We start from the raw sequence: 12,908 nt of genomic DNA on the forward strand, positions 1-12,908 counted from the left end.
AGTTATAGATTTGAAGAGCTTCTTGGAGGCTATTGAATAGTATATTCGTATTGAAACGAACATACTATGTTCAGTTATATAGAGTTGCAAATATGTACAGTGCATATATTGAATACTAATACGTTTTATGCCACAAGCAAGATACAAAGTGAAGATCATACTAGTCAATAAGTCATGGCAATAGAATTTATTGATAAATCACTCCCGCTCCATTGAAATAGCTATTGGCTACGGAATTACAGACCATATGCGGCCAAGATTTACAAGAATCCATATATTATTCCATGAAACGATGAGCTAATACGTAATAAGCTTACGTGGCGTCATGAAACGTCTAATATTACTAATGCTTTTGGAATCTTGATTCGCATAGAACCGCCTATACCATTCATATTTTTATCGCAACCATACGCGTAAGCAATGTACAATGCGACCTACGCGTAAAATGCAAATAAAAAGACTCCTGCGCATAACATAACCAGACAAGCTAGATTCACGATGGTAGCGGGCCACCTTTCCTCTGTGATATCTGTAATCATCGCAGGTGGCGGGCCCTCCTGTGGCTTCACTTCGTCTAATCCGCAGAACAAATCGATGACTTTTCTACAGAGCGATTTTTCTAAAATGAAAAGATTGTTGTTTTACAAATCGCACTTCCTGAACAAATAGGTCGAGCGGTGTGGTATTTATCGGTAACAGCAGAATAATTCACAACAGTTGTAGCATAGATCTGGAACCTATGCAATGCATGTCGTGTTGACAGCGCACAACGAACTCAGCTTAGACTTTGAAGATGAGCAATTCATGGAAATTACCGGGTAAAATATATCGTGACATTATGGTTTAAACACATTCATTCCTCCAAGACCAATAACTTCTTACCTTCCTTCCTTCATTCATTCATTCATTCATTCATTCATTCATTCATTCATTCATTCACTCATTCATATTGTCAAGTCGAAGTGAAGAAGTTAATCCTGACATGCGCGCCAGAAGGAATTACTTCATTTACGGCAGTGGTCCCCAAACGGTGGGGAATTCCCCACTTGTGGGGAATTCAATGGTTTCTGGTGGGGAATAGACGAATTTGTTTAAAATTATATAGAGGACAGTCTACATATTCACGGAGACACATGCACAATTACCGTTACCAGTTAACTGCTCTGGAATGTATGTAACGAAAATTATGTTGCGTGTGGTTCACAAAACCTCATTTTTAACTCTGATGGCCAATCATGGCGTCACAAACGCATCCAGCACGACTAGTGTGACGTGAAATAACGCTTTCGGAAAATTTTGAGCGTTACTGGTATCGGTTCACAATACGTTTCATGTTGTAGTTATAGGCGATTGTCTTGCGTACTGGCGCGGTTGTGTGTCTTGTGTAGTCAAACCAGCAAATAGCTGCCACGTGATGACAAAAGTGCTGGGTAGTGGGGAACAGGACCGTAACTGCCTCACCTCAAACCACCTAATTGGTGGGGGGGGGGTGAGCTCGAAGGGGCTCAAAATAATTTCGTGAATTAACATAAATTGAAGTATTTTTGAAAATTTATGCCACTTTTTCAAAAAATTTTCGTGCTTGGTGCACGATTTAATATTGCCGAATATCTGATTATTGGGTGCCCTGCCCCCACGAAAATGCGTAGAATTAATAGAAATGGAGACTTCGGCGTCGGCCATTGCTGCGCCATGACGCACCGATGCATATGAAGTTATAGGCCATGTAACATGCAACCCCGAGAAGTGTGCCAGAACCATCAGCAGCGAGAAGACCTTGGCCGAGAAGGAATGCCCTTGTGGTGACCCAAAACTTATATATATATACAATATACTTATATGTTCAATTGGCTAAATAGCTGGCACCGAATGTTCCTGTCCTGGCGATATGAACACCACAGGACAAATGCCATCCCGAAGGGGAAAATTATTTGCCAGTAAAGCAATACCAATTTGAAATCGTGTGTTCCTTTTAGTTTGTCGATATCGATATCTTTTGACATAGCAGAAATAGGAGGTCACGAAATAGCATAATGTAACGAAGTCAATATACCAACGGGTCCGCCCGAAGATGTTCAATTCTTATTTAGGGGTCCTACCTTTTCCAACACACTTCACTCAGATCTACCGGTAAATCTGATTACGTGAGCAGAGAGGGGATAAATATTGACAGCAAAATATACACAATGCCCGATCATATTGGCCGATTCAAACACGGATTATATAAAAATTTCGCGCTTCGCGCGTTTAGTTGAAATAAGGCTACGAACTAAACAGTAGACCTAATGTAGCTGATAAGTTGCAGGGGATAGGGTACAAGCTCAGCGGGGCTGAGGGGATTCTGGGGGCCCAAAACCAACGTTTTTTTGGCCGGGCTGACAAAGTGTTGTTACGGCCCTGGTGGGAATGAAGGCTCGGAATAAATCTGAAGTGGGGAATGAAGACGAAAAGGTTGGGAACCACTGATTTACGGGGTCCTCATAATCTTTACTTTCATTCAGTTTCATCCTTACCTGACACTGTTCAGTATTCGTTATATCCTAATCTAAATGAAGTATCTCAATCCACTACACATGGACAATAATTATAGTTATATTTTTACACACTCGACTTGATCATATCGGGTCTATAAAGGTGTATGTTGGCTTGGCATTTAACGAAGTGTTGATTTACTATAACTGTAGTGCGTACACTGTACAGTAGGGCTCTTCAAAAATGACTTTTTTTCTCAAATCGTACTGGCTACTTGATAAAATTGTTAGGTTACCTAATTTAAGCCTACACACAAAATTGGATTCAATTCCAGCCAGTAACCGCTTTGCTACACGAGAATAAAGTTTCTATTTATTATATAAAAATAAATAACAAAAAATTTCAAAATTTTCTGTTCACCTCATGAAAGTGTTAGGCTGTCTATAGAAACGATGCTCACCAAATTTGGTTCAATTCCAACCAGAGGAAGCGGAGTTATTGCCGTCGAAAAATTTTGATTTGAATAAAATAGTATTTACGGTGACCGATTCTTTGTTTATTTATTATAGTTGTGCTCACCGTAAATACTATTTTATTTAAATCCAAATTTTTCGGCGGCAATAACTCCGCTTCCACTGGTTGGAATTGAACCAAATTTGGTGAGCATCGTTTCTATAGACAGCCTAACACTTTCATGGGGTGAACAGAAAATGTTCAAATTTTTTATTATTTATTTTTATATAAGAAATAGAAACTTTCTTGTCGTGTAGCAAAGCGGTTACTGGCTGGAATTGAACCAAATTTTGTGTGTAGGCTTAAATTAGGTAACCTAACAATTTTATCGAGTAGCCAGTACGATTTGAGAAAAAAAGTCATTTTTGAAGAGCCCTACTGTACAGTACATCGTACAGTATGGTTAATTGGTTATCTCCAAAAAATACCAGTGCCTTCTGTATAAATTAGCAACCCTTTTACTTTTCAGCCATTGATTACTGATTACGATATAAATCCAGTACAGCTTTTGGTTATGACGATACGGAACAGCAACCGTAAAGGATTGCAGCCATGCAGCGGCACCAGCAACCTGCGTGTGGTGTACCTAAATGTGCGAAATATGACGTCAGTCACGCTTGAATGAATTTGGTCGATTTGTTATTGTCGATCTATCTATAGATAACTAACCTACCGCAGGTTAGTTATCTATAATCTATCTGCAGCAGTCATTTGACTTGAGAATTAGTAGCCTATGTTAGTCGGTTGTCTGTCATTGATATAATAGATATTATTATTCCAAATAGATGTAGAATGATAGCGTGTGTGACTGCTGGATTGCTTGATATTACTGTTATCTTTACCAAAGCTCATAAGTCCAGCACCATCCGCCACTACCTTCGAGTACACGCATGGTGGTACTATGACATATCCCCACCTTCAGCGTGATGAAAATAGGCATCTTCACTATGGTTTTGCTCTTTGTTTTTCTCACTGATCCCCTCGTCGTGTTCCAACGCTCTGTTATCGTGGCCTGGATGCGTCGCGGATTTCCGATGCGACTCGATCGGAATTCGCTTCTTTTTGCTGAGCCTAGTCCACCATGTCAGCCGGTACAACTAACAGATATACAGATTGTTATCAGAGGCGTCAACCTGCTAACCGATAAGTGCGTTGACTTCTCACATGTTTTTCGTCTATGGGAGGTGTGAACAAACTTATAACAACCGCGATGATCACAGTCACAGCTCCAAGTATCAATGCGAAGTATAAGTAATGAACCTGAAAGTAAAAAAAATCATCACTATTTTCATTGTGGTCAATAATGTAAATAAACGGAATATCCGTACGAATCTACGCCACGGGTCGGCATACTATCGGACTACCAACTTACCAGAGATGAGCGGATTTGAAATTTCTATGTCCTAATCCAATCCAAATCCGAACCTTCAAATCCAAATCCAAATCCTAATCCATAACTTTTTCATATTCATGTCCATATCCAATCCTAATCCGATTCCAACTGGAAATTCAGAAAAAATACTAATTTATGCAATGGAGGGATTCGAAAATTTTCTTTCTCAACCAACGATTCACTTGATTCAAGATAACTTGCTAACCATGAGTACATTAATAACTGATCTGAATAAAGTTTGTCGCCATTCGCCAAAAGACATTTCAATCTCCCAGAAAATAGGTAAATCCAATCCAAATCCTAATCCGTTTCGAAAAAAAATCTCTAATCCAAATCCAATCCAAATCCGACAAAATTTCACAAATCCTGTTTTTTCAAAACCTAATCCTAATCCATGCTCATCTCTGCAACTTACAACAAGCGATTTTGGTCCACTTCGCATTCGCATCAAATAAAACTAATTGGGGCACCGCAACCGTTATTCAGCTAACATTTACAATTTACATGATTCTTGTTGTTTCTGATACCTCATCTACTTTTCTGGTGTTGACTAGTGGTATTTACTGACACGTTATAAAGCTATGGAGCCTCAGCACAAGATTGAAAGAGTTGCCGACACCTTATATAGGTTTTGAATTACTTGGTACGTTGAAGAGTCATCCAACATATTTAGAAATATTATAGAAGACTTTCATATACTAGGCTGCATATGTCAAAGATACTAACTTTTGCGACCACTGCTGGTCTTGTGTCTTCCTCTCCGCATAGTGGCGCGGCGTAAACAAAATCTAAAATCATTCGTATGATCCCAATGACCAACCCGATGGTTAACGACCAAAACGCTCCCTGAAATGAACAGGATCGCACATCACTGACACCCTTAATTTCAGGGTGCTGTAATTCATTATGAGCACCGTTTCGTTCAATCTCGGCCAAAACATCGCCATGACGAATATTACGGCAATAGGCGGAGCCAGGAAGCTTGAAACCGACTGAATGTAGTCGAAAAGCTGTCCGCTTGCAGCAACCTGCACTATAGGCACCCATGCGATGCTTACACCGACCATGCACAATATGAAGACTCTGAAATTATTATTCATAAACTTACAATCGACTGACTTTTCTAGAAAACGAAAAATGATTCTCCCGTACCGGCCGACCACCATCAGCTCTCGCTGCGAAGCATTTTTGCGAATTTTAGTCCAAATGTCACACGTGAACAAAGTCGAGCTACTGTTGAAGACGGATGTCAGTGACGACATAAGGGCGGCCATCATCACCGCAAGCATCAGCCCTGTTTTTATTTTTGTCAGATAAGGGGGAGACATTAAAATTGCTAACGTCCCCCCGTACCTCTTAGTCCTGTTGGCATTATTTCCAGCACCAGCTTCGGATAAGCCACATTGGTGCATCCAACTGATGTTCCGCAATATTGTTCACAGAGTTCCGGGACTGCACATCCAACAGCGTCTGTAAAGACGGAAATATGATGACCGTAACGGCAACATTAATAGCATTTGTTCTCATTTTGCGATAGTGGGGAATATATAATGTAGTTGGCCCTAGTCGATTCGGTGGCGCTGGCAGCACGACGGCTACCGGTTACAGTGTTCGCGCTGATACGAAGTACAAGCTGAATTGATTGCGAATACTGCTGTAGAACATGTGCAATGCGCATGTAGACTATATTGTATAAAATCAACAGATGGGAACGCATTGGAACTACGAGTGCCCTAAGGCCCAAGGTAGCAGAAGACTTTCATTATGCTACACAGTGAGAAATATAAATGGATAACGTTTGCCAGGATACGTAAGGTTCTACCAAGTCAGTCCAAGAAAGGATAATGGCCCATTTAGGGTAGGCTTACCATACGTCGTCTTTTAAGAGGATTTGTCCTCTTTTTTGACTTTTTTGAAAGTGTCCTCGGAGGACGCCCTTTTGTCCTCTTTTTTGAGATTTTGTCCTCTTTTTTAGGATTTAAAGCAGATTTAGAGCAAATTGCGAGTGATATGCCATATATTAGCACAGACGTGAAGCTCCGACGGGTGAAAAACGGTGAATTTAGCTCTGAGCGAAAAGATGACCTTTTTTTTTTTTTTTTTAGTCATCCACCTAGCAATGTGGGGAGAAAAACGGTATTTTGAGTTCTGAGCGGAAGAGATGACCTATTTTTATTTTTTATTTTTTTTTTTAGTCATCCACCTAGCAATGTGGGGAGAAAAGCGGTATTTTGAGCTCTGAGCGGAAGAGATGACCTTTTTTTTTTAGTCATCCACCTAGCAATGTGGGGAGAAAAACGGTATTTTGAGTTCTGAGCGGAAGAGATGACCTTTTTTTTTTTTTTTTTTTTTTTTTTTTTAGTTAACCAGTCACAAAGTGGGAAAAATTAACCGGTTTTTGAGAATTCTACTCCGGTTTTGAAAGTTGGAAATTTATGAAAAAGTGTCCTCTTTTTAGATTTCCAAAATATGGTAAGCCTAATTTAGGGTCCAGGATAACGTCCCACCTATAGGGCTGCATTTAAAACAAACATGATTAAAACAAGGTCCTTGTTTAAACCACGTTTTTTCATTGTTTTTTGTTTGCTTGTTTTTAAATCCATGACGTCACGAATATCAAATTGTGACGTCATAGTGGTCTGAGATGAACAATTGAAAATATAGGGTAAATATAGCTCCTTTGACGAAGTATCTACGTACTAAAGCTGTTGAACCGACTATTTTGAGGGTTCCAACCACCCCATATCGTATACGTCGGCTGTAGCGGGTGGTAATCGTCCGTATAGGCTCATACAACGTGTTTTTTGGAAAGTATTTACACATTTATGGCATAATTATACAACTTAAAAAACACAATTATGTTTCATGATTTAAACAAAGTGTTTTAAACAACCATTTGTTTTAAATTCAGCCCTAGTGCTATACCACGGTTCCCACAGAGCCATGGAGGTATACACGCGATCTCAGGTCTGGTATCAATATGGGACGGAAATAATTGCCTTTCGAACAAAATATTTTAAGAGTTGTGTTGCTCTGGGTAAAATCAAGACGAAACTTGTAACCTGCATTATTTTGAGGTCAGTGAAGTGGATGCGAGAAACGTGTGCCTACTGCCTATATCACCAATTCGCCAGATGTGGTCAAAATAGTCACCGTGGCTACTCTCGAGTAGAAGTAAAAATACCGTCACGAATTTCTACTCAAAAATAAGTAAAAGTAGAAATTGTCAAGTCACGTCAAAATCTACTTCAAGTGCGTAAGTAGAAAACGAAAGGAAAGATACACTTCAATAAGGAGCAGTATAAGCTTTACAATATCAATATCACTATCAAGACACGGATTAAGCACTATACTTAGGCCTATTTATTACCAGTAAACACGATACGACTCATCATTCCCACCATCACCATCATGTACATCGGTAAGATTTTCAATAACCCAGCCATCACGCAGCCTCCTTTCGCGTGCGACAAGTTTTTCGCAGCTAGCGTCCGTTGGACAATTACCTAAAAGCAACCGTCCAAACGATCTCGCAGCAATCATTTATTTACTACCGGAAACTGACCTGATCCGTGCACCAGTACCATGTCGAGATGACAGTCAACCCAAAAATAAGTCCCGGCCAGGGCAAATCACCTTCTACAGGGTCTCTTAAAACGTTAAAAGAATCGGCACGAGGAACGCCACATTCAGAATGATTCTCAGGTTGTACAGATGGGATGGCATTCATATATTTTGGCTCAAGTTGGTCGTATCCTCCTATCCTCGAAAAAGCTGTATAACCAAGAACATTGCTATAATTTGTTGATCAGTCAAATACACGAGTATGGAATCATACATAACGCCATCATCACAATCGCTCCAGCGGTCATAATAAAGGTCTGTGCCGTATCGGTGTATATCACGGCCGCTAGTCCGCCAGTTACCGTGTACAGAGCTGTGATTGCCAGCAGAAGAACCATGGCAAGGTAAAGATTCCAACCAAGTGCTTCCTGTATGAAGATCGCTCCCGCAAACAGATCTGCCTGCAGACACAATCGTTGGTGTGAAATGTATGCTTATTTTGATTGAAAATTATGGTAAAACCACCGAGATTTTGGTGAATATGTACAGCAGAAGTGATAGAATCGATAGATAAATTTGTATTCTTTCCCCGCCGAATCTGGCTTTCAGATATTCCGGCATCGTGACGATGCCAGCAGCGATGTAGATTGGTGCAAATATCCAGCCAAGCAAAAATAATGTCAGCATCGCCTTAATACAACACGAAATATGAGATAAAAAGTGTTACGATACCATATTCAACTTACATTCCACTCAAATCCTCCGACAGCGAGTCCAGCCGCTGCTCCGGTGCCTGCTAACCCTACAAAGTGCCCGCTTCCGATATTACTGCTGAAGAGCGAGGCCCCTACTGGGAACCACGTTATATCTCTTCCGGCAAGAAAAAATCCGTCGACGCTGCCTCTGTTAGTACGGCACATCGCCTAACATAGAATAATTTTTACAAATCAGAAATAGACTCTTGTAAAGCGATCAAGATTACTCACCCATATCCCAACAGCCAAAATGAACGCAAAATACACTGCGATAACCACAAAGTCCCATACTTCGAGGTTGGCGCTTGGAAGTGAACTGGGGTCTTGAGTCGTTGCAATATCATCCATTACCACGGTCTGGCTAGAACAGGGAGTTTCAGCCCTTTTCCTTGTTGGTGCCGCTTGGTATTGCCTTTTTAACAGCTTTTATACCCCTACTGCACGTGTGGACTGAAAAGTATGTTGTCGTGATTTGCACGGACGTATGCAAGATGGGAGAGAAAATTATACGGTAGCCGAGAAATCCCAACAAATCTGGGATTCAATCGATTGTGACGTAAGCCAGAAATATGACTTCGCCAAGTCGAGTCCAAAATCATGAGGGGGCATGACCACCTTTAGCACCTGGCTATACACTAAATCGTGAAAAGCGAATCTATTTTCTTTTCTTTGAATGTCCATTAGCGACCAGCTTTTAAATTGGTCAAACGTGTCTCTTTTTCATTATACCTATATTGATATCCTAAATGCAGCAAAAGCCGCACCTGACAGATCAAACGGTGCGATTAAATGAGCCTACGCCAAACTATCTAGCCGTGTCATCTCGTTTCATATTAAAACATAATGATTCCACCTGCTCGCGTCCAGGATGTACAGCAGAGATGTTCAAGAATGATTTTTTTTTCAAATTGCACTGGCTACTTGATGAAATTGTTACGTCACCTAAAAACGCTGCACACCAATTTGGGCGCATTTCCGACCTATAGAGGCATTGTTACAAGAGAGAAAAGTTTTGGATTTATTTAATAAAAATAAACATTAATTGTTATCAAATTTTACTGGCTATCTCACGAAATTGTTGGATTGCCCGAAAAAACGATGAACAACAAATTTGGCTAAATTCCAACCCGTAGAAGCGAAGTTATTCGAGTACAAAATCATGGATTTGGAAATTCTTCAATTATTATGTATTATCGATCCACCCACCGTAAATACCATGATTCGAAATTTCAAATTTTGAACATCAATAACGTCGTTTCTACTGGTTCGAATTGAATCAAATTAGTTGAGCATCGTTTATCAGACAATCTAACAATTTCGTGGGGTAGCCAGTAAAATTCGACCAAACTTTATATTTATTTTTATTGAATAATTCCAATTTTTTCTGTTATAGCAATGCCTCTATAGGCCAGAATTGCACGAAAATTGGCGTGCAGCGTTTTTTAGGTAACCTAACATTTTTATCAAGCAGCCAGTACAATTTGAAGAAAAAGTCATTTTTGATCATCCTTGATGAACGGCTGTCTCGCTTCTAGGTGGCTTGAGTTCCCCTGGTTCAGAGTCAATCATCTGGAAAATGATACCAAGCGTACACCTAATGCCAGAGTTGGACAACTATAGGCTTAACTATTCCAAATTAGATTATAATTGGAATTGCTGAATTCTCGAAAGCTTGGAAACTGAATCGATGTCATGCGGTTTATATCAAATCAGAGTTCATTATTAAATGTATGGGAATGGCAAGCGTATATAGAGCAAGCGTGGCCCGTTTCGCACTATACATTCCTACTGTAGCATTTTCAGGAAGACCAAAAATTAGGTTACAATTAAAATAGAGCTTCACTTTTTTTACAAATTAGATTGGAATTAGACTACCGGCAAATCTCTCTAATTAATCTAATTAGACATTTAGGATAATCTAGCTGTCCAGGTCTGCCTACAGATAAAGCCCTCATCGCTCCACATTAACCTCAGTTAAATCCACACTCCACTCAATGTAGTTTAACATTATAACTACGGCAGTCCATAGCGGACAACCTGACTGGCTCACAGATTTTAATTTTTCAAATAATCCGTTTATACTTCACGAGCCTTTTACATAATGGTAATTCACGATATGGAATGAAGGCTTCTGTGGACTGTTGAACAGTATTTGCGGATGCCTTTTGTTGCCATATGCAGCGACGGCCTTTTGGGAGTTTTAGAGCAAATACTGTCATATTATGACACAATTTTACATCGGTTGTTGGTTTGTAACATTGTGATATGAGCGAGATGTGAGTATTCAATTCCGCTTTGACTACACCAACATATACACATACAGCGTATTATATGAGCACTATAAATCTAAATATAAATACTTTTCGTTCGTTCCGGCTATGGTTCTCCCCTCTCACACTGCTCCTGGTGAAAATGTGAGTTCAGCCCCTTACGATCCCCCTTTGTCCTTCACGTCCAAATATTTGCGTTGTACTCACTGTAAGAGAAAAAATAGGGTACCGTATACGAGCTAACACGTACCGATGCATAGATTTGGAATTTCACGATGTTTGAGATCAATTACAGAATGGACAATATGTTAGGCTTACCATATTTTGGAAATCAAAAAAGAGGACACTTTTTCAGAAATTTGCAACTTGTAGATCCGGAGTGAAATTCTCAAAAATCGGTTAATTTTTCCCACTTTGTGATCGGTTGACTAAAAAAATCAAAAAAAAAAAAAAAAAAGGTCATCTCTTCCGCTCAGAACTCAAAATACCGTTTTTCTCCCCACATTGCCAGGTGGATGACTAAAAAATAAAAAAAAAAAAAAAAGGTCATCTTTTCGCTTAGAGCTAAAATCACCGTTTTTCACCCGTTGGAGCTTCACGTCTGTGCTAATATGTGGCATATCACTCGCAATTTGCTCTAAATCTGCTCTAAATCCTAAAAAAGAGGACAAAATCTCAAAAAAGAGGACAAAAGGGCGTCCTCCGAGGACACTTTCAAAAAAGTCAAAAAAGAGGACAAATCCTCTTAAAAGAGGACGTATGGTAAGCCTACAATATGTGGTCATTGGCGTACCACGCTATAGAATGGATGGATGCTTCTGACATAGCTGAGCATTCGATAGCTGAAATACATCAATCCGTGAAATCAAAACTAGAGTTAGTGAATATAATGCAACACGTTTACGTAGAGTTAAGATTGTTGTAGAACAATTCGTAGGTATTGTAGACAACTATAAAATGTAGCCTGCTTTCCCATTCTCCACCTGCTGCTGACGATTACCCGTGATTAGTGTCAGCCGAAAATATTAGGGTTCATTTAAATATAATTCAACTGCAACACAAATGGGTCGCAGGTCAACACCAGAATCCCTTCCTAAGTGTCGGAAGATTATCTAGGCCCTTTCTCGCGGCACACCCCCCCCCCCCCTAGCAATGCAATCGGCCCACTATATTGTGCCGCAACACACCGGTTGAGAACCACTGGGCCCTATGTGCTCACTCATTTTACCGAGTAATTAAATCGTTGCTCATTGGGCGGCTTTGGGACTAAATAGATCAAAGTAAAGCTGATAACCGATAAACTGGGAAAGAATATGTATGCCTCGGCTAGGTGTTTACAGGTGGAAACACAGAAAATACCGATATTTTCGCCTCAATTTCGTTGGTCTTGGTCCTTGAATAATATCTTTGTGGTAATATTGTTATAGTCAGGAACTATAGGTGACCCAGTTGCCATATGGGACAAGCTTCCACTTCAATTTAGAGTACACGTACACAGGTACGCAGCTGGAATTATACTGTATTTTGAAGGTGGCAAAAAGTTGGTAATAAAGAACTGATGTTAAAGACACACTGTTTATTAATAGTGTAATGTGACGTAGCAATGCTCAACACAACAATTGAGGATTTTTGTACCTCTTTCCCCCCGCGTGGCTATACACCAATGCGTAATTCGTATTTATGTATATGCAATATTTCGAATGAATTACCATTTGCGCTTTTTCGGATGTAATCGGAACGGAATTTGCGACATCTGACCCTGTTAACGTGCTCAATTTAAAGGCGTGTTCACTGTTCAGTTCATAGACCTACATATTTTCTTCGATTGGAGTTGTTCCTGTACCAACTAATCACACTGACGCATGTGACCAGCTGGTGAGACCGTAGCTCGAAATCAGATGGCAAGGGCCGGTAGACTTGATGGTAGGTAAGGTAAGCTAA

The 12,908-nt window shown here is 40.0% G+C and overlaps 1 protein-coding gene across 1 annotated transcript in view; it reads right to left on the reverse strand.

The window, feature by feature from the left end:
- Window positions 1-172: 172 nt before the first annotated feature.
- LOC145433094 (sodium/glucose cotransporter 1-like) overlaps window positions 173-12,908 on the reverse strand; it is a 98,599-nt gene continuing 85,863 nt past the window's right edge. Inside the window, exons 2-14 of the mRNA XM_080310023.1 lie at window positions 8,929-9,147; window positions 8,689-8,865; window positions 8,468-8,632; window positions 8,217-8,403; window positions 7,944-8,152; window positions 7,749-7,884; window positions 5,732-5,848; window positions 5,531-5,672; window positions 5,293-5,461; window positions 5,105-5,224; window positions 4,150-4,245; window positions 3,902-4,082; window positions 173-619 (exon numbers count right to left, since the gene is read on the reverse strand). Of these exons, the coding sequence (XP_080166149.1) occupies window positions 435-619; window positions 3,902-4,082; window positions 4,150-4,245; window positions 5,105-5,224; window positions 5,293-5,461; window positions 5,531-5,672; window positions 5,732-5,848; window positions 7,749-7,884; window positions 7,944-8,152; window positions 8,217-8,403; window positions 8,468-8,632; window positions 8,689-8,865; window positions 8,929-9,045 (2,001 nt within the window). The 5' untranslated portion in view covers window positions 9,046-9,147 and the 3' untranslated portion in view covers window positions 173-434. The remainder of the gene's footprint in view (window positions 620-3,901; window positions 4,083-4,149; window positions 4,246-5,104; window positions 5,225-5,292; window positions 5,462-5,530; window positions 5,673-5,731; window positions 5,849-7,748; window positions 7,885-7,943; window positions 8,153-8,216; window positions 8,404-8,467; window positions 8,633-8,688; window positions 8,866-8,928; window positions 9,148-12,908) is intronic.

The sequence above is a fragment of the Botryllus schlosseri genome, chromosome 2, assembly GCF_051294905.1.
Source record: "Botryllus schlosseri isolate E-star chromosome 2, Bs_hap1, whole genome shotgun sequence".
NCBI classification, from domain to species: domain Eukaryota; kingdom Metazoa; phylum Chordata; class Ascidiacea; order Stolidobranchia; family Styelidae; genus Botryllus; species Botryllus schlosseri.